Source organism: Vanellus vanellus (genome assembly GCF_965231255.1).
Source record: "Vanellus vanellus genome assembly, chromosome: 4".
Classification (NCBI taxonomy): Eukaryota; Metazoa; Chordata; class Aves; order Charadriiformes; family Charadriidae; genus Vanellus; species Vanellus vanellus.
Genome location: NC_138909.1, coordinates 32,282,089 through 32,306,437, shown reverse-complemented (window position 1 = coordinate 32,306,437; position 24,349 = coordinate 32,282,089). Strand labels below are relative to the sequence as shown.

The 24,349-nt window shown below is 42.0% G+C and overlaps 1 protein-coding gene across 1 annotated transcript; it reads left to right on the top strand.

Moving 5' to 3' along the window:
- Positions 1-419: 419 nt before the first annotated feature.
- On the top strand, positions 420-24,105 carry LOC309671761 (melanopsin-like; the record flags this gene model as incomplete). The annotated part of the gene is made up of 10 exons (XM_082483057.1): positions 420-620; positions 2,129-2,271; positions 4,577-4,710; positions 6,200-6,403; positions 6,853-7,024; positions 9,452-9,607; positions 10,772-10,879; positions 16,772-16,946; positions 19,330-19,476; positions 23,716-24,105. 10 exons carry the CDS (start codon positions 420-422, stop codon positions 24,103-24,105), a joined length of 1,830 nt encoding a protein of 609 aa, XP_082339183.1.
- Between the last annotated feature and the right edge of the window lie 244 nt (positions 24,106-24,349).

Sequence of the window (24,349 nt, the reverse complement as noted above, 5' to 3'; positions counted from 1 at the left end):
GTAATCTGAGTTTACAAATGTGTCGCATGAGACATTTTTCAGCTTTTGACACAGCTCACCTCTCGTAACTGAATAAATGAGACCAAAATTGTCCAAGTCGACTTCTCTTCAGCAGAGAGATAAGGCGAGCCACCTTTGGGTGTGAAATTCATAGTCCGTTTCTCAAATGAGTTTCCGCAACAGTGAGTTCCCATATGATGAAGTAAAGCATAATGCATACGACAAGCAAGGACTGTTTGCCCTGAATTACAACATCTATGTAATACTCCTCTATATAATAACCCTCTCTACCGGTGTAAATCCTGACCGTGTTTAGCAGATAAGCTGGAAAGGAAGAAAAAAGTACTTTTTTCCTTTCTCCCCAGTTTAGCCTCTTTGGTATGCATTGCCAGAAATGAGGCAGGTTTCCGATTTAGCGCATGCACGCTCTATGGACATCATGTTTGACGGAAGAGAGAACGAGTTTATTGTGGTTAATCTGCGTGCCCAGGCAGCCCTGCTCCGAAAGCGCGGCGCCGTCTGTGCCTGGTGCCACCGAACAGCCACGGCTGCGCCTCCTCGCCGGGCCACCTCCCCGTGTGCTGCCCACTCTTACATTACCTCTTACGCCTTCTTCAAGGGTAAACGCTTCATGGGGTGACATTTTTCCTTGCTGCTTAACTGCCGGGAATGGCAGTGAGAGACCCCTGGTGCAGCCAGCACCAGCAGATACTCCCTTTCATCTCTCTACTTTTACGGCGATGCTATCTTCGGCGAAGCATCATGTTGGCAGTAGCCATCCTATTATGGGTAGAGTCTGTCAGACCACTTGAGGAAGCTTCATAGCAGCTTTCTGCTTTGAAGCAGTAGCTTTTGTACCATTTACAACGTCACTTCAGCCCCAGGAGCTTTGCTGTCACCGTTTCTGCTCCAGACCCGCTGTTTCGCGGATGCTCGGGGCGTGTTGTGCATCGTGCCTGGTGCTTCCTATTGCCGAACGCAACCCGCCTCGGGGAGCACCCCAGTAGGATTGCACAATCAAGGGGATAATGCCCACGGTTAGAACTGTTGTACATCGAAGGAGCTGTAGTGAGTGCACTTATAGATGAGTGAGGAATAATAGAAGGCAGAAAGGAGAAGCAGCAGAGCGGGACATTAGGAGCTATCAACGGGGGAGGGGGGGTTGGGAAAGGCTGCTCTCACCATTCTCACCTCTTAAATACTACCAGTGGGGTGATAGTTATCATCTTAAACATGTTCTGTCACCCAGCTCCTCTCCCGCAGGCCAAAACCAGCCTTGTCCCACACCCGGTCCAGATCTGACCACACGTGCGAGCGCTCTGCGTGGCTTAGCTGCTTTTGACTTGGTAAATAAGAATCTCTGTCAGGCAATTCTGACTCTTCTCATCGATAACACTAATGAGAGCTGAGCGGATTAGCTGTAGGCTGCCCTGCTGCTGAATTTAGCGGATGATAAATCTGAATTTGTTTAAAAAAAAAAAAAAAACCAACATAGAGAGTTGGTGGGGTTTAATTCATGTGCTGGAGATAAAGGACAGTAAAAGAGGTGTCAAGAACATTTAATCTATTTGTGCTTACCCAGGCAACGCTACTGTTGCTGTTTTACCTCTGGTTTCCTACCTTTTTCACGGGGAATTCCCAGGTTTTGCAGCACTGTTAGTGGTTAGGGAGCTTGGGGAGAGCTGGAGGATTTAATGTTTGTAAGTGTGGGATTTGGTATCAGTGCCCCTGACGAAACCACAGTATGACAGGCTGTTCCTTGTTGAACTGAAGGTTGTGTTGTCAGCTAGCTCTGCGCCCCGAAGTGCGGCAGTTACCCAGAACGAGTTTCATGTTAGCACGTCTTTGCCTTTTTCACATCATCGTCGCAACTTCCTTTATATTTTTTTTTCCACTCTGTATTCTGTGTTGGTTTGTTTTTGTTTTTTTAATATAGATATGTACTGTTAAAGTAACAAAGACGGAAACTTGATTACAGGGGACGTGAGAAGAGCGCAGAGATCTGTATTTGATTTGCACAAACTGTGGCAGCCAGTGCTCTGCCTTCCTTCAACAGGCTGAGCACGTGTCCCCTGTGACAAGCATCCTGAACGCGCTAAGCTCTCCTTTTCTTCTCTTTTCCATTCAGGGTTTGAACATGGGCAACCAGCCACACGCTGTGACCAAGACAGAGGTCCCCGACCATGTTCTTTACACTGTAGGAACATGTGTGCTCATTATTGGCTCCATTGGCATCATCGGGAACCTCCTAGTTCTCTACGCGTTTTACAGGTACAAAAATTCCTTCTATGGTTAGTCTGACTGGCCTTGAGGTTCACACGTGTCCATGTGCAGATGTTCTGCACTGGTTTCCTCTGGTATTAAATCTCCAAGCAAAGGCTGATGGCATCAAATGGGGGAAGGCAACACACCCCTGCCCCTCCCCACGTCACCTCCAGTGTAAAATTGCTCAAGTTTTAAGGAACCAAAGAAAATGAGAAAACAAAACCCGTGTTCTACTAACAATTCTACTGAAAAGTTTAAAGAAGAGCCTAATACTTTTAATGATAGAACCAGCAGACTTCTTCACTCACCCTGTAGAATTTGCAGAAATACGTGACAAAAATGGATGCTCTTTCCAGCAGCCCAGATGTCCTGGAAGGACCAAGAAAACAATGCGGTACATGAAATGAGCTCATGCCATGAGTGTATTCCCTGCTTCAGGCTGATCATAGGATTTCTGTCAGTTTGCGTGCTCTCTTGGCTTCTGACAGTGTAATAGACAGCCAAAGCTACTGCAGCCAGAGCATGCAAAAATCTCACGGAAAAAATAAATGCCCTCCTTCTGTCCCACGCTGTGATGCTGGATTTCAAAATCCTCCATGCTCGCTGCTTGCTGTCATCGTGTATGTTGATGCAGAGATGGTGTACAATGGTAGAAACGCTGGTGGGATTATGAACCAAGCATTAGTTTCCTATTCTTAAATATTTAAGACAAACAAATCAGTTTCGTTATTTTGAATAACTGGCTTTTAATATGAGATAGAGGAGAAATTGAACTCCCTGCAACTGTAGGTACCTTCATGATTTTTGAAATGCAGCACAAGCTCTCTGTTTTTTCTTGAAATTTATTTGTTTTAGCTAGTGTAATAAAAGCATTAAATTGTCAAAGAAGGAAAATCTCTATAGGCAGACATGCACCTGTGAAGGTGTGAGCTCTGCCCCCCTCTCTCACCCTGCTTTGGCAGGCAGTTATGGGACCCAAGATTTTGTTGGCATGACAGAAGCATTGAGATGGCTTCCTCAATTTCTTTTGCAGCATTTCTTTAACAGCATGGGGAAAGAAATTCCTGTTAGCTGCAAATACTGATATTTTCAAGTACATCAGAGAGGTCTCAGTTGTGCCACTTTCTACATTGAAGCAGGCGGTTGGGGGAAAAAGAAACAATTATTTCAACCTGTTGAGAATTACTGCGTGCAGGTTCCAAGAACAGAGCTGTTTATAAAATTCTGCTTCCTCCCTATGGCTCACAGAGCGCAAGTCGCTTCTTTTTGTCTTATATGTACCTGGCACTGTGAAAAGTCCTAATTCAAACTCGAGGTATCAAAGCTCTTTACTTTGCCATGTGACCAACACAGTGGTTCACGTTGAGGGACTACTTGTTCACCATGACACCTTCTCAGTATATCCCTCAAAAGTGCCAGTTTTAAGGTAGATTTGAGTGAGCTGAACTCACAAATTAATTTAACTTTCATAATGGGACATAATATTTGATGAGAACAACAAGGGCACAGTCAACCAAATAATCCCAAGTAAAAGCGAGAGGTTCTTTATCACGTTACCAGTATCTTTAGTCCTCTTAGCCAGAGCCAAAGGTAATCTCAAATATCATCTGAATTTTTCCTAGGAGGTTGTAACTCCAGGTGTTCCAAATAAATGAGACAACATCAGGTGGTGAGAAGTGGGGAAAAAAACCTCAAAAGTGATGTCTGTTTTCTTCGGATAAAGTTTGCTTGCAGACTGACTGCTGCTTTCAAGCGCCTTGTCGTGGTGTTTAACGTTGCCTGTTCATCTGCAGCTGAGTGGTTTTGCTGTCTCTTATGAGACGTGTATGAAGAAAAGTATTTCTTTCAAATCTCTGTGCGTGCTCTGCTTGTGCCATAGCACTTTGCAAAGGGTTAGTGGTAACGTGGCGGCTTTTCAGGTCAGCACCTTTTAAAAACTCACCAAAAGGAGGTCCTTTGGCTCCGCAACCTGCTTCAGATCCTGCTCTTGTGCAGTGCAGGACACGCTCTGTGTTACTGCTTTTATAAGGAACTGCTCTTCTCCTGAACAAATCCATATTTTTCAACACTGCTGGGATTCTCCTCGCTTTGGAAAGGAAACAATCCAGTGTATCCCCTCTGCTATTGCCAGTCATCCTTTTGAAATGGCTATATCTGCAGCTGCAGTAATTGACTGATGATTAGCAATCGATTGACTCTAAGTAACCACCGATTCCAACCTGGATAGTATTTGTTTATGCTAGTAGGCAAAGTTCTAAAGATAACTGTTCACTTTGTCTATTTAAAATCATGCATTTCTCATGTTTTTAAGCAACAAGAAGCTGAGGACACCCCAAAACTACTTCATAATGAATTTGGCTGTGAGCGACTTCCTAATGTCGGCTTCTCAGGCACCCATGTGCTTTGTCAACAGCTTGCACGGAGAGTGGATACTTGGAGATATAGGTACTTTTCAACACTAATTCGTACCTCAGCAGCTCTACACTGTCTGCAGCCTATTTTAGCCATAACAATCGCAGCTTGTGCTGTGGAGACAGCAGCACAAGACTCTTGAGAGACAACCCAGGTTCTTGGCATCATCAGTCAGCACGATGGCACTTGTTTTGTGTTACAGGTTTGATTCTTTCATTTTATTTATTTTGGAAAGAAAAGAGCCAACATCAACATGTAATCACGTTACCCTTTGGCTCGTAAGGGCAGATGCTATGGCTGAAGATGGGTAGAAAAGTTTTATTAAGTCATAATTTTTTTTTTCTGTATTAGTTTAAGAAGGGGTTAATATTTTTATTTAGAAATGTATGTTGATATCCATTAGCATATTTCTAGGAAGCTCACATTTAACGAAGAGATTTAAAAAATGATAGTCAGTTGAGGACTCTGCAAATTTAAGCTCTTTTCTTTCCAACTGCAAGAAAGAAAACGTGATGCATGCTCGAATTATAGCTGGGATGTGAGTATAGCAAGTTCCTCAGAAGGCTCAGCGTTCTGCTTGCTACCGCTTATCACATCATTGGGTGAAAACTTGCACCAGGCACTGGTCGTGTATCGGTGGGGCAAGACTCACCAACATATCATTTAGCAGCACAGAAGGGCTCTTCTTTAGTTTGGAATGTTTTTCGTCTTGCTTATCCCCTAAGTTAAAATCAGTGTAAATTATCATGCTGCCGCAAATAAAGCGATAGATTTGGGTTGAGTGAGATTTGGTCCTTAATTGCAGGTTACTTATAAAGACTTTAGAAGAAGTCGGCTTTAAGGTTGAAACTGGTTTTTTGATTGCCTCCCATTCCCAGTGGGCTGTTGTCTATAAGCTCAGGGGATGATGCAAGATCTGCAGGATTCTGGATCAAATCATGGACTATGTAACTCTACAAGTTTTCACGCACAATGCCTGAACGCAAAGAGAGGGAAAAACCCTGTTTCATGTAAAAACTGTCGAGTTTTTTAAAAAGTGCTGCTATTAAATATAGGAGCTGGAACCATGTTTTACAGCTGGTCTTTTAGCCATCAAAATTAAATGACTGTTACATTTTTAAGCCACATAAACCAAAGTCATTTTTCAAAACATCCATCTGTCATTAGCAGACAGATGTCTGCTGCAGCCTGTTAAGATCAATATATGCGGCAGCAGTCCAGGAAAATGTAACTTTAATTAGATTGGATTTTCTTTGAGGCAGTTTTCCATTGACAAAAGGTTCCTAGTTGCAGCCTGCGGTGGACAGTAGGACTTGTTAAATACAAACGTTTTTATTTTATTAATATTTGTACTTTTTCTAATCAACCCTTAATAATTATAAAATTGTGAGCCTGAAAAAAATCTGCTAATGTAAGAGAAGTCCTGAGCCAGAAAAAAATGGGAGGTTTCTCATGTCAGGCTCAGAGAGAAAACGTCCATCTGTTTTAAGAAAATCCCTGACATTGCCATTTTCTGCTTCAGGCTGTGACTTGTACGCTTTCTGTGGGGCACTCTTCGGAATAACCTCAATGATGACTTTATTAGCTATTTCTGTTGACCGCTACCTTGTGATCACTAAGCCCCTGCGATCCATACAGTGGACTTCAAAGAAACGCACCATCCAGATCATTGCTGTTGTATGGCTGTACTCGCTGGGATGGAGCGTGGCTCCGCTCCTCGGGTGGAGTATGTTGTCTGCTCTCTATTTCTTCTAGCGTTCCCTGTGTGGTCTGTTTTAGCCTTATATTAAAAAAAAAAAAAAAAAAAAAAAAAAGAAAGAAAGAGATTTTCTGATAAGTTCTCTGGTGGATGTCTAGTCAGCACCTGATGGTTTGCTGTCATACTGTGTATCTGCACCTATTGCAGTACAGATACCCTCCTCCCCGCTACCCCCTGGTTGTATTCAAGAAGAACAGATTGCAGATGGAGTATGAGGTGTATCTCCGTGTCTGGCAATCAGGACCTCCTCTCCATGGGTGCACTTGTATTCTTAGACCACACGTATGATACTGCATGCGTAGCTCCTGGAGACTTTATATACAGTATGGGGTTTATTTTAACTGCTCAGTTGTTGGATCGGCAACTGAGCAAGCTTTGGGTGTATGTGTAAATAATGTGTTCCATGTATTTCATAGGTTCCTATGTGCCTGAGGGCTTGATGATATCCTGTACGTGGGACTATGTAACCTACTCCCCTGCAAACAGAAGTTACACCATGATTTTATGTTGCTGTGTGTTTTTTATTCCCCTGATAATAATATTCCATTGCTATTTATTTATGTTTCTGGCCATAAGACGTACTGGCAGGTAAGCAATGTAGCTGAAATAAGTAAGTCTCCCTTTTCTTGTATTAGAACATTTTTTCAATTTCTTTAGCCGCAGAAAAACCTGAATCAAAAAGTAATCTGAATTGAAATTGGAAATAAAGTGGCAGATCATTAACAGCTGTGACTGGAGAAATATTTTTGCCAATGTGAAAACTGGAATGCATGTATGTAGTATGGAGTAGGGAAAGAAGTCTCTAGTGGTTTTAATCTTAGCCCAGAGTGTGGTAATTAATAGTATATCAGATAATTTGATAGTTTGGATTATTTGTATTTCAGATTTACAATACAAGGAACACAGTCCCTGTGCATTCCAGCACAGTTTTCAGCCCCAAGGGATGATAAATAGCATGTAGCAATGGGGGCATCATCTGCCTTTGAGCTGCTCTATAAACATAACAGTCCTCACATTTTTTGACAGTTTTATTTAAGGCAGGCATCCCAGAAAACCTTGTGGTTCACTCAAGCATCACGACTGCACGCACAATATTTGGCTATGCTTGTTAGGACAATTTTTTTTTTATTTTTTTTTTTCAAATTCTTGGTCTACATTTGAAATAAAATATCAGGAGGGTATTAGATCAGTAAAGTAACTTCATTCTGTCAGTTATTTTTTCTCCTAATGAGCACATGACTTATCTTCGGTCCCATCCAACACCAGCTGGAGTTGTGAGTCCTTCCCACTGCTTGTAGTGTCATCAGCTCCGGTGGCTTTTTGCTGTGCCTATCTGCAGGCACTTTTTGAAATCATTTGGCTTCCCAAGGCTAAATAATGTTTTTACAAGCATGTTTAGCTGTATGCCTAAATTGGGGTTCTTACTGAGCTCTATTTTTGGCCTTGGTTTTTACTATACTTTGTGTATGCATATTTGATACGAAGAGAAGGAGCAAAGAATGCATCCTTAAAACAGTGGTGTCCTGTACACCCATGAAGCACAGTGGCCTCAAGAGTTTTCTATGCCTTCGTTGCGGTTTGGCTCCAGCAGGCAGCTAAGCACCAGGCAGCTACTTGCTCACTCCCCGCATCCCAGCGGGATGGGGGAGAGGATCAGAAGGCTAAAAGTGAGAAAACTCATGGGTTGGGATAAGAACAGTTTAACAATTGAAATAAAATAATAATAGCCAGAGCAACAATAAGAGATTGCAATGAAAAAGAAAATAAAAAACAAACAAACAAAAAAAGAGAAATAAAACCAAAGACAAGTGATGCAAATTAAAAACTATTGCTCACCACAAACCCGCTGATACCCAGTTTGTTCCCGAGCAGCAGCCCTGCCCGGCTGGCTTTCCCCCTAGTTTATATGTTGAGCATGACATCATATGGTATGGAATATTCCTTTGGCCAGTTTGGGTCAGCTGTCCCGGCTGTGTCCCCTCCCAACTTCTTGTGCAGCCCCAGCCCGCTCGCTGGCAGGGCAGTATGGGAAGATGAAAAAGTCCTTGACTTAATGTAAACACTGCTTAGCAACAGCTAAAGCATCAGTGTGTTATCAACATTATTCTCTTCCTAAACCCAAAACACAGCACTATGCCAGCTGCTAGGAAGAAAATTAACTCTATCTCAGCCAAAACCAGGACAGCCTTTTGCTCACTAATATAGTAAACTCAGTTTATGGGTACGTTCACAGAGCACCTGGAAAGAGTTTGGTACTCTACTGGCTGGTAATTACTGCCTTCAGCCTGAAATATATCTTCATTTAAGAACAGTGATATGTAAAAATTGTTATTTCTATGCTAAACTATATAAATTGCTAAAACATATAAAATATATTTTTTTTAATAAAGTGTGAGGTGTTTGTCTGATGTGAGAAGATAATTTCATGGGACATTTTTTGGCAAAAATATTCGGACTGCCTGTTGCACTTCCCCCTGAAAATACTCTTCTGCAGTGAATAAATCTGCAGGGAAGTAAAAATGTCCCCACGCGCATTTGGAGACAGGTTTCTCAGAGTAGTCAGGGTATTCCAGCACTTTACCTTGTGAGCTGGGATTTCTGCAAGCTGTTCCTCCCCTGAAAAGGAAAAGCCATCAGATTTGATTTTGCATCCAGCTGTGCCTTTGCTTTCTCCACCTGTGAGAGCAATGAAGGGCAAGGGATACCAATTTCTTCACCCTCCCAACCCGAAACCCTCCCTGTGTCAGGATAAGGAGATGAAAATCCCATCCTGTAGTCCCAGGGGTTCTTCTGGCTCAGTCCCACACATGGTCGAAGGTCAGACAAAACATGTTGTACCATTTTACGACATTAATTACCTCCTAGATTTTTAAATATCAGAGGACAAAAGAATAGTTAGAGCAGGGAAAAATGAAATCAGTCTCATTTTGCATATTGCTGAGAACGTATTAGAGATGTTGCACCTCACTTTTTCACACTCCTGCTGATATATCTGTATTTTTTTTCCCCTCGCAGAGATGTTCAAAAGCTGGGGTCCTGCAGCCGGAAATCCTACCTCTCTCAGTCCATGAAGAACGAATGGAAACTGGCAAAAATTGCTTTTGTGGTCATCATTGTGTTTGTCTTGTCCTGGTCCCCATATGCTTGTGTCACCTTGATTGCCTGGGCAGGGTAAGTGGAAAAGTAACCTGAAGAGTGGGGGTTATTCTGAAGTATGATTAATACTGTTACCCACAAGAAACAGATCTCCCTTTGGAACAAGTTTTAAATAGCTATTACACTAGAGGTCGTGTTGCTTTCTTCACTATATCTTTGTGGATAAGGCCAGGAAAGGAGCTGCCCATGTATTCTTAAACTGTTATGACTTTTTAGCTACTTTTTTGGTACACATTGTTTCTTCTCCCCCATGAAAACTTTCTTTGAGCGAAATGGAGGAGTTACTACTTTTCTCTCCTAACACCTGTTCTCTCAAGAGGTTTCCACCATACACTGCTGCCTCTGACAGAGGGCAGAAAAGAGGTTGAATTCCCAGATCTTCACTCCTGAGCTCCCATCTTCCTCCAACCACTCTCTGCTCCAAAGAGACCTGTTGTCTTGTCGTTGTGTGTTCTTGATTTCAAGGTCAGGCTGGATGGGGCTTTGAGCAACCTCATCTAGCGAAAGATGTCCCTACCCATGGCCGGAGGGGGAGGTGGGGGTGGACTAGATGATCTTTAAAGGTCCCTTCCGACCCAAACCATTCTGTGATTCTGTGACATCGATTGTGATTAGCCTGCGCCGACATTTATCACACACAAGTGACTGTGGGAGCTCAAAATCAAGAGGAGAATATTGATTCCAAACCACTTCTAGTCTTCTCATTCTTCTGCAGTGTTTGCAACTGAGTCATTGACACCCATTACTGTGCGGCACAGATGTTGCTGCTGAAAGATTTTTAGGTTTGATTCTGGTTTCTTTTTTATCGCCATTCCCTTTTCACAGATGATCACAATGGGAATTGTTTAGGGTTTGGGTTTGGTTTTTTGTTTTGTTTTGTTTTTTTTTTCCTAGTGTAGAAACATGGAAGGTGATTTTTTTGTGTTCCTGGTCATCCTCAAATAGATAACTAATTACTTGCATGTCTTTCATCTTCTCCAAATGAATGAAACCAAGTATACCCTGTCAAATTCAAGCCTTTCATCTGAGCAAAGAACGCATTTGAATGAATTAATGTTTATGGGGTATTTCTTATCAAGAGATCGCAGCACAAAAAGGGTCAAAAAGAGTAATATGTTTTAACAGTTCAGTATTAATCTGTGGCATAGCTGTGTGTGTAATGTTTTTGCTTTGTTTTAGTCGAGGCAACACCCTAACACCATATTCCAAATCTGTGCCAGCAGTTATTGCCAAAGCTTCTGCAATCTACAACCCCATCATATATGCAATAATTCACCCAAGATACAGGTACAGTAAACATATAGGTATGTGTATAACTGTACATGCAAATATGTTTTTTACAATGAAAAATCTACCCCCGTTCTCTCAGCCTCCCCCCATGCGATGCACGTTCCCACCCTGACCACTCCATGATGGGATCGATGTGGTCAGACCCTGTACCGCATCCACCTGGTACAGGGCAGCCCAAGCTGCGCGTGGAGCTCCAGACATGGCCTCAGGGGTGGTCAACAGAGGGGAACAGTCCCTTCCTTCACCTTACTTCTCCCTCACAACCCTGCTCTGCCCTGTGGAGCCGCACAACCCCATGACCGGCAGCAGGAGGAGATGATGCTCAGGGTCATCTTTTGCCATATCGGGGAGAGCCGCTAAAGAGCACTCTTCAGATAATAGTTCCCAACCAGCGAGGCTCAAAAATCATGTCATCACCAATTTAAGAAGCTATATATGCATATGTTCCAAGGTTTGGGTTTCTGAAGCACTCAAGTTATTCTCTTTACACCAACTTCAGTAGTACTGTGAACAAGTTGCTGGTTTTTGGGAGAAGCGGTGTAAGAAACAAACGGCGTTTTCATAGAAGTCCTGTGCACGGTGAGAGCTGTAGGAAGCCAGTAATCCAGACAGAGCTCCCTCCAAATGAGAAAGGTTTCCAATACACTGAAAATATTGCTTTTTCATTAGCAGGCTCGCCAACTTTGGTCAACAAATATTTGCCTTCAAAAAATAAAGCAGACATTTCTGAAATACTCTGCTTTGTGGAAAGAAGTCTCTTCTGAAGGCTGTTTTCCTATTTGTTTCATTGCGTTGTTTCAGGGAAAAGACTTTCTATTCTTTATCTTTTTCAAAAATATTAGCTTTGACTTAAAGAAGTTTTACACTATACAAATGGGGTTCAACAGGCAAAATGTGATGTTGATTACTTCTCTGAAACACTTCCATGTTTTTTTTTCAGATATGAAATATTTCTGAACCTATGCCTTCATAAGCAAATTATACTATACTTTAATTCTACTTATTACAGATATCAATTGCTGTATATTTTAAAACTGAACACTGTGCCAACCCAGCACATTTTCACTAACAAATACTAAAACACTATTCAGTCTCAATAAGCTGCATTGTTAGCCAACTTTTCTTGCCTTTTTATTTCCTTTTCGAGCCTCTCACGGCCGGTGAATGAGTTTCTGAGATGAAAGGTATGAATTCTGCTTTTTATCCAGGCCCTCTGACTGCAGTAAGGTAAAGGATAGAGAGTATAAAGATAACTTGTTCCCACAGAGTAGATGATTAGAAAGGTAACAATGCAGTGTAAAAAAAAGATTTCCGTACTGTCGCTCCGATGGGAAACCTACAAGATTATAGGAACAGAATGGTAATTTAATATACCGTAAAAGACACTCCTGCAAAGCATCAAAAACCTTTCCCTTTGCAGAAGGTCCATTATAACCTCCTTTAATAATTTCTCTAGAGCATTCCAGTTGGTCTCCAGAGACCAGCTCAGTATTCCCCAACATTTAGGGAAAGCATGAGAAGGAACCACCTTGCATTTCAGAAAGGTCGCCTGCTCTTTAGGAGTTAGCTAGGACCTGGAGGCACGCATAGTATGGACACATCAAAAATTACCGTGTCTTCAGTTGTGTGGTCCCAAAAGGAGTTACAAAGTACTCTTGCAAGGGAATAAGCTGGCACGGTGTTCTGCTGAATGGTTTCAATCAAGGAGAAATTTACTCTGCCCTTCCCAGACACTAGGCAAGCTAGAAATTCTTTTTTTGAAGTCAAGGTTTTATTTAGAAATGTCCTCCCAGCTTCAGCTGAGAAACGTGTTTCAAGTACTGGCAAAGTAAGTAACTTCTGGTAAAACTTCTAGAATACTTGGTTTCAAAAAATTCAGCAAAATTAGGTTTTCGGGGTGTTATTTTTTGAGGGTTTTTTGTTTGTTTATTTAACATAAGAATAGGGATACAACTCCATTGTGTTTTCAGCCCTATCTCCAGCATTAGGTGGACTCCTAAATGTTTGTTTTTCACCTTTATGACTCATAGCAGTGTATGCAGAAGAAGCTATACCTCACACAGAAGATACAGCTCAGAGCTTGCAATTCCCTTCTGTAGCTGTGCATAAGGTGGTTTTGAAACATCGGCAGTGAAAAATACTTTATCATATAAAAGGAGAAATTCTTGTAACAGAACTGTTATTCAGCATAATTCTAAATTTTTCTGCAAGTCTTCCAGAGCATATCTACCGCAAAGGGATGCCGTATCAAAAGTTCGGATGAAACACGGGGATGTGGTGGTGATAAATATATAAATGCCACTAGGTGGCAGGGTTAGTCGTTGGTATGAGGTTCGTCTCGCCCATGAAAAGGAAAAGTTGCCGGCTTATATTGCCTAAAAACTAGGATTTGGGAGCTGGAAAGAGAGTTCGTTGTTTTGAACGTCTGACAAGTGAAGTTGTGGTTATAAGAACAGTTAAAGCTTCTCAGAAGGCTGGTGGAAATATACCCAGAAATGGTGAAAACATATATTTTGCTTGAAAATGCCTGCGATCGTAAATAATACCGTTTTGCATCCTCCAAAAACCTGAGTCCATCTTAGTTTTTGAAGGTTACAGAGTATTTTGGTTTATAATAAGAGAATGAGTACTCTCCAATGGCTCGCAGGAGTTCAATAGGAAGATTTGCATGGCTGGCTGACACATTATGAACCTGGTATTTTTTCCTGACCCAAAGCTATTGCGTTCAGTGATTCCTTATATAATTTTTGCAAGGTCAATAAAGTGTTTTGAAAGCAGATACTACATAGTTAACTGCTTCGATTAGTATTTTTCCTACCAGCATTGGCTTTTCCAAGTAAGACTGTATTAAGAAAAAGGCCGGAGTCCAGAACAGGATTTCAGACACGTTCTTAAAATGAGGGAGGGGGAGTTTCCTGCTTCTTAATTTGTATTTCTAGACATATCAACGAGAAGAGTGTTTATGCAGTTGTTTTGAAGGCATTTGGTAGACTTGGGCATTATACAGTCAGAAAAAGAAATAACGTTGGGTCCCTTGTGATGAATGAAGCCTGCAGTTTTAAAATTGAAAAAACAGCTACAGTACGCCAACAAGTCAGCTGGTGAAAATATGTTGGCAGGACCAATTTTGCTTGAACAGTGAATAATGAATATGTATGTAAATATTAGGGTTTCTGGATAATTTCCCTATCTTCTGATAATTCACAGTATGCCTTCAAAGTCATTTATCCAACGATGGATAAATGGACCGATCTGTTCAGGCCCAAGACCTAAGGGTTTGGGAGGGGAAGAATTGCCATTTCGTACTGGAACTACTGAACTGGGTAAATCTAAGTTCTTTTCCAAAGCTTCCTAGAAAGAGGCACGTAGAAATTGGGAACTAAAGAATTCAGATGTGGCTCAGACTGATGACTTAAAGCTACCAAAGCAAGTTGCTTTTTTGCACAGAGAATTGCTGTTGCTGCATCTTAACACCCCAACAAATCCAACGAGTCTTTTTATAGAGTTTTCTTGCCTTAAGCAATGAAAAAAAAGTACATTACAATGAAAGTAACTGAAAATGCAATAGCGATCTTTGTGCTAGCATTTGGCTTTTAAGAACTGGTCTGAGACGTTAATTGTTATGCTCACCCACTTCCCATCAGCATGAAGGAGAAAAACACTTCTCTCCCTGATCGGTATCACTGGAAGTAACAAATGCGAATAAGTGAGGAAATATATGCAAAGTTTTAATTCATGAAACGCTGTTTTGTAGGGTAAGAATTTTTTCACTCCTTTAACAACTTGTATGTGAGCTGTAGAGAGCATCGCTTCCCTGTTGTTAGAATTATTGCAGAAACTTCCTTAGGTTTTGGAAGTTTTAGGTTTTATAATCCTTTGTTCATAGCAAAAGGGGAAATTATGCATCTCCATGTTTCCAAGTTGCTCCCGAGTGAAGCACAATTTTACAAAAACAGTTTGTTTGAAACTGCTCCATCATAAATAACAGAATAATCATGAATAATCCTGATTTGCAATATTTTCTCAAGAAGTTGTTTGCAATTACTACATGTTTTACTTTGGGTGACTCTTTTATTTTAGAGGATTATAAAAGTATCATTAAATAAGCACCTCAGGTTTATACCTATTTTGTATTTCACATGTACAGTATTAAAGCTCCCTTCAAAATCCATACTTTCATCTCAGCCCACAAGATGTCCCTCAAAAGTCCTCCCAGTATTAGTAAAATTGAAACTCTGGTCCCTCAAGGCACCAAAAATGGTCTTGTGTTGTCCTTGAAATTTCATCATCAGACACACCTTTCCTGAACCCTCAGCGAGAGGAGGTCTCTGCATGAAACCCCACCTAATAAACAGGATGGTATTTTACACCAACCTGAAGTTATTGAATAGTTTACAGCCCCAGGTAGGCTGTGACAGACATCAAAAATTTACATCTACGTCTGAGGGAAGCGGTTCAGCTTCTTAGCTGGGGGAAAAAGGCTGCTTTTTCAGCACCAGCCTGAGAATCTTCCACATGAAAATTAACTTATTGGGGGCTTGGCATTTTCTCGTATCCTGCAAACCCTTGCTATTCTCAAAACTTTTTATTTTCTGCACAACATTAGCTCTTTTTTTCACCCAGCACCACGTGGGCAGCCTCCTCAAGCAGCTCAGCTGGGCTCTGCCAGCTCACTGGCAGGTGTCTTGGCAGAATCGGGAATGGGGGTGCGGGCAGAAAGCTTTCTTCAGTCCTCGTCTACTCTGTAGGCACAGAGCTGCTCGTCCGGTTGCCTCTGAAGTTAGAGAGGAAAGACATGCAGAAGTCTGATATACCGAGAGTGGTGATGTGATGAGTTTCTTTTTTTTTTTTTTGGATTGGCAAACTGGTGATCTCATCTTGTGATCCCAGAATCAGGTCTCTGAGCCTTTAACGTGTGTGATCTTTTCTGAGAATAGAAATTATTATTTAAAATGTACTGGTTATTCAAGGAACCTGGTAACAATACACGCAATTTACCATATACACCCACTCGACTTGCATCTTAGTGTAAAGGCAATATCCTACCATCCTCCACTGATCCCGAAGTCCCGTGCATCAGTGGTTTTCCCTACTCCTTGTTGCTGCCTCGCTTCTTGACTTGTTCACTTAGTTTTGTGCCACTATTAGCTGCTTCTGTTGGGCTGAAATCACGGGTTGGGAGGCGCTGGGGAAGGCGTTATACCAAATGCATCACCCTGCCGGTCCTTGACGGCAGCGAGGAGCAAAGCCGGCTGTGACACAGCGCAGGGGAGGCTCTGGGGCTCTGCCGCTCCATGCAGGGCCAGGGCTGGGGCCAGGAGGTAGAGACTCACACAACCATTACTGAAATCATTATTTAATGAATAAGGCAAGTTTGAAGTGCTTTGGGGCCGAGATCATCCTTCTCTGTGCTTGTATGGAGTGTTAATTTCCCATAGGGCTTTACAGGAGCTGCCACAATACAAATAAACAACAATAGCTGATTTTTCTGACCCTCTCCCCCTTCCTTTTTTCCACTCTTCCTGTGCCTTTGCACAGAGAAGACCTTCGTACCAGCTAACCTGAAAGTTTTCTGGGTTGACTTTTTAATTAAATCAGAAGCAATAATGCTTTTCAAGATATTTTCAATTCTTACTACTTATCCATGCAGCTCTTCCCTGCGTGTTTTGATTTGAGGCCCAGAAGCCACCTGCTATTTTCCCTTCAGCCTGTTGAGTAGTTTCCACTAGATATACCATGCTCTTTCCACGTAGTCTTTAAGACCTCCTCAATCAAAACAGAAGCCGTGCTGAGGTTATGGAAAAAGACGGTACTTTCACCACGTGATTTTCAAAGCTGCCTTGTCAAGGCGTCGTTTGGTGGTTTTTTTCTGCTCCCATTTTCTTTCAGAAAAACCATCCACAATGCTGTTCCCTGCTTGAGGTTCCTAATACGAATATCGAAGAATGACATCCTGAGAGGGTCCATAAATGAATCATCGTTCAGGACCTCGCTCTCCAGCCATCAGTCTCTTGCTGGCCGGACCAAGAGCACTTGTGTTTCATCAGTTTCCACTGGAGAAGCGGTAAGTCTTTTATTGTTTCCACGAAGGAAAATGAATATAATGTTTCTCCGACTCCCCAGATTAGTGACTCTATAAATACACATTCAAAATTAGAGAATGGAAACGTGGAGGGAGGAAGGGGGAGGTAGATCATTTTGGAGGGTCATATGAGGTAATTTCTGCCAAGCCTTTCTAGAAGTTCATGCATGATGATTTCTGATCAGAAAAAGCACGCAGGCCAGCATACTTGCACAACTCAGATGCTTACTTGGACCTTGGATATTTGAGTTAAGTCTTTAATGTGAATTAAAAAGAGCCATTGTCAGGTGCTCCCCATGTCACCAACCCTTTGCTACATAATTCAGTATCTGGTGAGGTCGGAAAACCATATCCATCCAAAGTTTTCTAACCTATACAACAGCTGTTTTACTGTCTTAAAGGAAGCCCTTTTTCTGTAGACAGGAAACTTTTCTATGTGTTCCCCTGGATTTTAACCATGGGGATTGGAAGATTCCTGCTCACTTTGTCTGAGCTATGAAATTTAGCGTTTGTCTTGTCTTTTGAAGATGTAAATAAATGCATAAATATTTCTGTTGCAATGTAAATGAAAATGAGATAACTATCCTGCTGATTTAATTCCATTCACAGACCACTGATTACACAGTGATGCATGAGAATATCAACTGTGATGATTTCATAAACTGTAAAATACCCAGATTATCCTTGCAATATGAGGTTAGTATATGCAACATGCCAATATCCTATCATAAAAACCAGTATATTTGGGGGGGGATTGCCTAACAGCGTGAGCAAACAGAGCACTCGTACATATCTATATCCCTCCTGAGATCATGGGGACTGCTTGTCTGCTTACAGTTGTGCTTTGTCACTGGTCGTAGATAGCACGTGTAGTGACATGGAAATGTGTTGATATAGTTTATAACAGGAAGGCTTCCCATTTACTTATTTCCAACCTTTTTTGCCCCTTTTACCTTTTAATTTTCCTTGACTTGATTCTCTCCCCATTAATCCTTTGTTTGATGTCAAAGTAGGTAATTTTTGCTGGATCACCCACCCTGATCCAAGAAGCTTTCTGTTCTTCGCCGTTGGTCACTACCTGGTTTTGGTTCATTAGGGTTAGGAGGTTATCGTGTGTGTTTGGTTGGGGTTGCAGCTTAAAGAGGCAGGATAACATGGATAAGAGGCTTCAGCCTTTGGCACAGCTTTGGCTTAGGAGTCTCAAATAAAACACCTGCTGTTAGCTACGCGCGGCACCGTGTTGTGCCGGGTTGACGCAGCCAAAGGTAATTGTTCCTGGGGCAACTGACAGCTCGGTGCAGCTGTACGGATTTTAGCTGATACAGCAGCTGCTGAAATAAAAGCTAAGTTCAACGACTCTCGCATGACAGCAGCACCGAGTGAAATTTTGGAATGCTCCAATAAAGTTTTGACGGGCAGGAATGACACCAGCAACACTGTATAAGATGCAGCTGTTGCCACCGATGCTTTCCTCTGTGTGTTATGTACATGTTAGTGTATGGAGCCAACATATTCATCAGTCACATACAGTTGTATTTACAGTTTGATTCTACAAGGGAGGAGAAATAAACAGGTGGCAAGACATAGATGTATGAGCAAGGTGATGCAGTGGAATTATGCACTAGCTTCCCACTTGTGTGGAGCCCTATCTGTCTATCTATCTGTATCTAAAAGCTGGTGTGGAAAATAGCGGAACAATCATCTCATCACTGATACTCAATCAAAAAGTCACCACAAAGTTAGGGATGATGGATGGCCTCTGCCCAAGCCTGTAAATGGAACAGCATGGCTGCAATGTCACGATTGTGCTCCACTACTGGCGTGCTCTTGGAAAATTAGTGAAGAGTCCACCGATTGCCCCCCATCCACTGACGATGGTTCAGAGAAGCAGCAAGCTCATGGGGCTTGAGAAGCCCTGGGTGTTCTGGATATCCAGCTGGGATCTATACAAATGTGGGTTTGGACCTGTGCACATTCATAGTTTTGTACCAGCTGATGGTCACACAAAATGCCACAAGCCATATTAAGCACATTTGTTGTACTTGCTCCCATCTTTGAACTTCAGGTGCTATGCAGCTAAAAGTATGGCACAAGCAATGAGATAAAAAAGGCTGAAAAACACCCTGATGAAAAGAGATTAAGTAATTTTTTTGTTATTTAAAAGATTTTTTTTGGTTCAGAAAAATAGTCCAGGGTAAGTGACAAGATTAAAAATCAAGCCTCTCCCCGGGGAGCTTTGAGAGTGAGACCTGTGTTAGAACAGTTTAGTTTTCTGTAAGCATGCATGGTTTCTGCTAGAGCTTGAGAACTTTTAGATTCTGGGAGACGATGTAACTGTGTGAAATTCTTCAACGTTTGCGATTAGACCTGGAGCGATGTCGAGCTTGACCCTGTAGAACCAGCTCACAAGAAACTGCAGCCTCAACGAAGTCATTCTTTCTCAACAAGCATGAGACAAAAGAGAGACGTGCTCCCAAAGACCTGCAGCTGTGATGCAGCAACTGCAGAAAAGGTAAGGAAAAAGGTCTCTGCTGGGGACTCTCCCTTTTACTGTTAATCTTGCTACATTATGTAATCTCTGGAATAATAATCCAGCCTTTACACCGATCTCTTTCATCTGTAGGCTTTATTTATACTGATTCTGGTGTCCTCTTCAGCCTTGCTGTTAGTTCTTTTTTTTTTTTGTGACTAACAAAAAGTCAATGATGCCTTATTAACTTTTTTCACTGATATGTCGTCTGTTTTTGGAAAGCCAGCATCAGCTCGTAGCTCTAAAGGTGCATTAAAGCACAGTCAGTAGCTTCAAATGTAAAAAGTTGACTACTTTGCCTCTTTGCATGTTTATCTACCTCAGCTCCGGTTCCTCCCGTTCTGACCCTCATGTCCACGTTGGGGCAGCCTACTTTTCTTACAAAGTCAGGGCTGCAAAACAGAGTTTGACATGATAGAAGGCACCCTTTTTCCTCTTTTCAGTGTACATTAAAATGTTTTATTTTTGTTGAGGGGGAAGACGAGAAAGAAACTCCCATTTCTCCCTAAGGGTGGGAGAATCTGGCAGCTGCCACCCTTCCCTCACTGAAAGAGGAGACGGTGAGTACTCAGCGCATCTTCTGCGGATGCATCACACTCATTGCCCAAACCGCTGAGGTTTGGTGTCGTGCAGTTGAGGAGCACCCCGTTCCCTAAGGGAGTGCTGAGGATGGGAGCAGTAAGTCACCTGCGAGTCAGCTTCTGCCAGAACCGTAACACCAGTTTCAAAATGAGTATTTGTATGGGCGGCACGATGTCAAGCATATATCCGTGCTGCATTTTAGAGAAAAGAAAGGACCTAAAATCCCCTGCGTGTGGCTGGATTGACTAGCACCTGCTTTTCGATGGAGACCCCTTCTCATGGGGTTATTCTAGTGTTTGTAATCAAACACCCACACTTTGGGCAGCTCCAGCATCTGCTTCTGTCCCTTGTGCTCCCTTTCAGCTCTGAGGCTAATTGTTTAGAGACAGCGTAGTTTAAAGCAGGAGCTGTTCTGGAAGCTTCCAGCCACCTGAGGACCCAGTTCCTGCATGCGTCTGCCCTGTCTTCTTTCAAGTGTCTCCTTAAGATGAAATCCTCAGAAACATTGGTCTTTTCCTGCAACCATGGTGAATACTATTGATGGAAAAACAACGGTTTCAAATGTGGTGGCAGGCAACATGGGCTCAAATCTACTACCCACCTCCGCTGCTCTCTGTCAGTAGCCCGATGTGCCCAAGGTTGTAGGCAAGTGGAAAAGACAAGACATTGTCTCCAGGTGCTGTAGAACCATTAGCTTTCAGTCTCACAAGAAAGCAGAAGGAAAATAAATCTGAGGTGGTTACATAAAAGCATTCAGTACTACAATAAATATTTCTATATTCTTCAATTTATTAACTGTGTAGCCCACAAAAAGGCTCAGACACTATACTTAGCCTTTGAAAGACAGCTGTTGGATTATTTTGCTAAACAACCTTTAAACAGGGTACCTTCATGGTGAGCTTTCAGTGGTGTTCACTGATGTGTGTGGAGTTTATTTACATGGAATGATATTCAGAGCCTCATTTGCTTTTCTCAATATTTTCAGCGTAGATTCCTGTGTGGTGTGAAGCCCCTTCGTGTGTTAGCTAAATGCATGAATATTCATTCTATCAGAGTAAATATTTGTTTGTCAGGCTCAATTAGAGCATTTCACTATAAGGGCACCCATTTACCCTTAAAAAAACCCCAACCAACCCCAAAGAAACCCCACTGCATTTTTAGGTATTTATTTTAAGGTTTTAATAGCATTATTGGGTTGTCTATGACTGAATTCCAGTTATGGCACTTCCAAAAATGCTCACTTTTGGAATTACAAGTGTGAAGGGTCACCTAACTTTTTGATTTTAAAAATATGATAATTTTTCTTAGGAAAAGAATCTTACGCTTCCTCCGCTTTCTTTACGAAGACCATCTCAACAACATCTAAATAATTTATGTACCTCTAAATTCTTTTCACTGGCTGAGATCAGGTCTCCTTAACGCACAGTTGCGGATGGGTTGTCACAAAAGAAAAGTCATCCCCCAAGTAAAAGTGAAAAAGCCGGTCAGTGTCCTGGGCTCAGTGCTTTCCAGAGCATAAAAACACACGGGACCATTTTCTGTGCTGCCACAAAGATACGATCCAGCCCTGTGACTCATTGCGGTTAGTTAGGATGGTAACAGACCTGATGTTGGCTGACTCCTGGAAACCTGGCGTGGCGGGGAAGAGACCATTTTAGAAGCATTAAAATGCAGGCATGTATTATGAAGATAGGACAGGTTTGGAGACTTGACGTCAAAGGAGAGTTGCCAAGTGTGCTCTGTGCATCCAGGTTTTGTGTCAAGGGAATTACCTGGCGTGAAAACTATTAAAAAAACCTTGGAAGTGGTGTCCTGCCCACTAAGCCACATCCAAAAGAAACCTGTCCTTCTGCTGCCGTGAAAACAGCACTTGAAGCAGGGAGGAGTGGTTATAGGTTTGGGGCTTTCTCATTCTATTGTTATCGTTGGTTTGGAAGAACAGACTTTTGTCCTCTGTCGCTTTTTCTTTAGCACATTGTGCTCCCCTCCATTTGGGTAGGCACAGGGGCTGGAGAAAGCGTTATCAGTAGGGATCAGTAAATGGTTCCTGCTTGCGGAGTAGAATTACGTTATGCTGCAGTGTATACCAGTATCTAATTTTAAACCCAGAGTGGCAGAGATGGGGGGAGGAGAGAGACACCAAAAATTCTGGGGTGGTTCTTTTAAAAAAAAAAAAAAAACAAACCAAATTTGTCTGAAAAAAAAAATGTATTTGGTTTTCTGTCTGTAAAAACAGACTAGACCTATGCTATGCAACAACACGTTCTGTCAAACTGCTTGCTAAGACTGAGGATGTGACCCCTCAATCTTGAAAAACAGAACTGAAAACAACCAAGAAACCCCCCCAAAAGCCTTTCCCTTTTTGATTTAAGGAACGGTGTAGTTTGTCAGTATAAAGGCAGTGTCACAGGCCATGGACTAGGTGGAGACAAAGGGGGGCAAGATTACAGGCCCTGCTGGGCTGTAATCGTGCTAGAAATTGATCTAACATTTTAAAAAAATGTTTCAGCACCAAACCCCTGTAAATCCATGGGAATTACATGCCTGAATGCTTCAAGAAGACTAAAGCTGAATTCATGAGGTTTATGACTGGAACAGGAATACCTGCAATAGAGGAAACATTTTATGAAACTATAATGGGAAGCTCAAGCTATGGAGAGACTCTGTAGCCAATTAATACACTTTACAATCATATTAAGAGAAATAAATAGAATTACATCTTTGAAGATGTTTTATAACAATTTGAGTAAAGCTTAGTTGTACCCTGAATTCCATTAGGCTTCATGGGAATACAGATAATAATGAAGTAAAAACTGCATTTTACTTTAAATGTTGATTTTTCCCCAGGAAGGAGGGACTTGTCTCCATATCTGACCTTAACTGTAATTTTCTAAAGCAAGCCAAAATTGATCATTCATGCCTTCCGTTGCCAGTGTATTTGAATATTATCAAACCCTTTCAAAGTTTCCTTACTTTACTCTGGTTTTGCATATTGTGCACAAAGAATTATGGAAAGGTCACCGGGGAGTTGGCATCAGGGCCAAGTTAGAAATTAGAGTTCTCTCAAAATAGGCAGATGGGAAACGGTTAGCAAAGCAAAACCACAGTCGCTGTTTTCCCCTCCTTTTTTGGTGGAAGTACTGTCCAACGTATGGATGCAAAGCCCCTGACTGCCCTGAGGCAGTCAGGAGCTACTTGGGGACACCATGATAGAGATTGTCCTAAGAAACTTTAGGCAAATAAAGAATACGGTATGCTTGAGTCTTATCTGAGATCTCTTCCATAAGAGAGAGAGAAGTACAATTATCCAGTGCTTTGAGATGTGTTAAAAAGGGAGAAATACTTTTTAAAATATGAAGTAAGTCAGATATAGGAATGGGCTTTTCTTTTCTCCTTTTTTTTTTTTTTTCTTTTTGGTCTCTGCTGAAATTTGAGCTTGTCTTTTGCTTCATTTAACATCTTGCTTTCCAAACTGTAGATGTTAATGCATCATGATTTTCCCTCTTTCTAGTCAAGGATTCAAGCGCTTAGAAAATATGACTGGTGAACCAAACAGCGACGCGTGGTAATGACTTTCAAATACTGGTTTCCATAGTCATAGGCTGTATAACAACACTAAAGCTTATGTCTCCACTCTAGGTTGCCCTCTCCTCCAGCTGTTTGGAGAAGGTGCTTGGGCAATCAGTCCTACGCAGTCCCCCTGCAACGCTTGTGACCAGCTCCCTAAAAGCAGCTTCTCTGCCTGTCGGTTTGAATAGCAACAGTGTCAGCAGAGCAGGAGACTCAGGCACTTCACAGATGGCAACTCAAGAAAGTCAAGTTAACGGAGTCCTGGGCTCTATCATTAGCAATACAGTCCCTCGCATCATCATCATTCCTACCTCAGAGACCAACCTATTTCGAGAGGAACTGGAAGAGGAGGAGACTGAATTATTCCACTTTCATGACAAAAAGGGCAACCTGCTGGACTTGGAAAGGCTTAGCTCGTCCACAGAGTTCCTTGAAGCTGTTGAGAAATTTCTATCATAAGTCTGTCAAAAGAAAACTTTCCGGTAATTATTTTCTTGGCATCTTCTCCACTTAATTATACCGAATAACCAAAGACTTGTAGGTTAGATCATCAGATTTTTTGTATATTTATACGGTAGTCACTAGGCAGCCTTCAGATTTATCTTTGTCCAGACCAGCTCAGGCATGGAAACAGGCTTTCTTTCAGATTGTGCTGCAGGAAATGAGCAGTGGAAGATCTGGCAGCATGATTGAGTGGCATGGG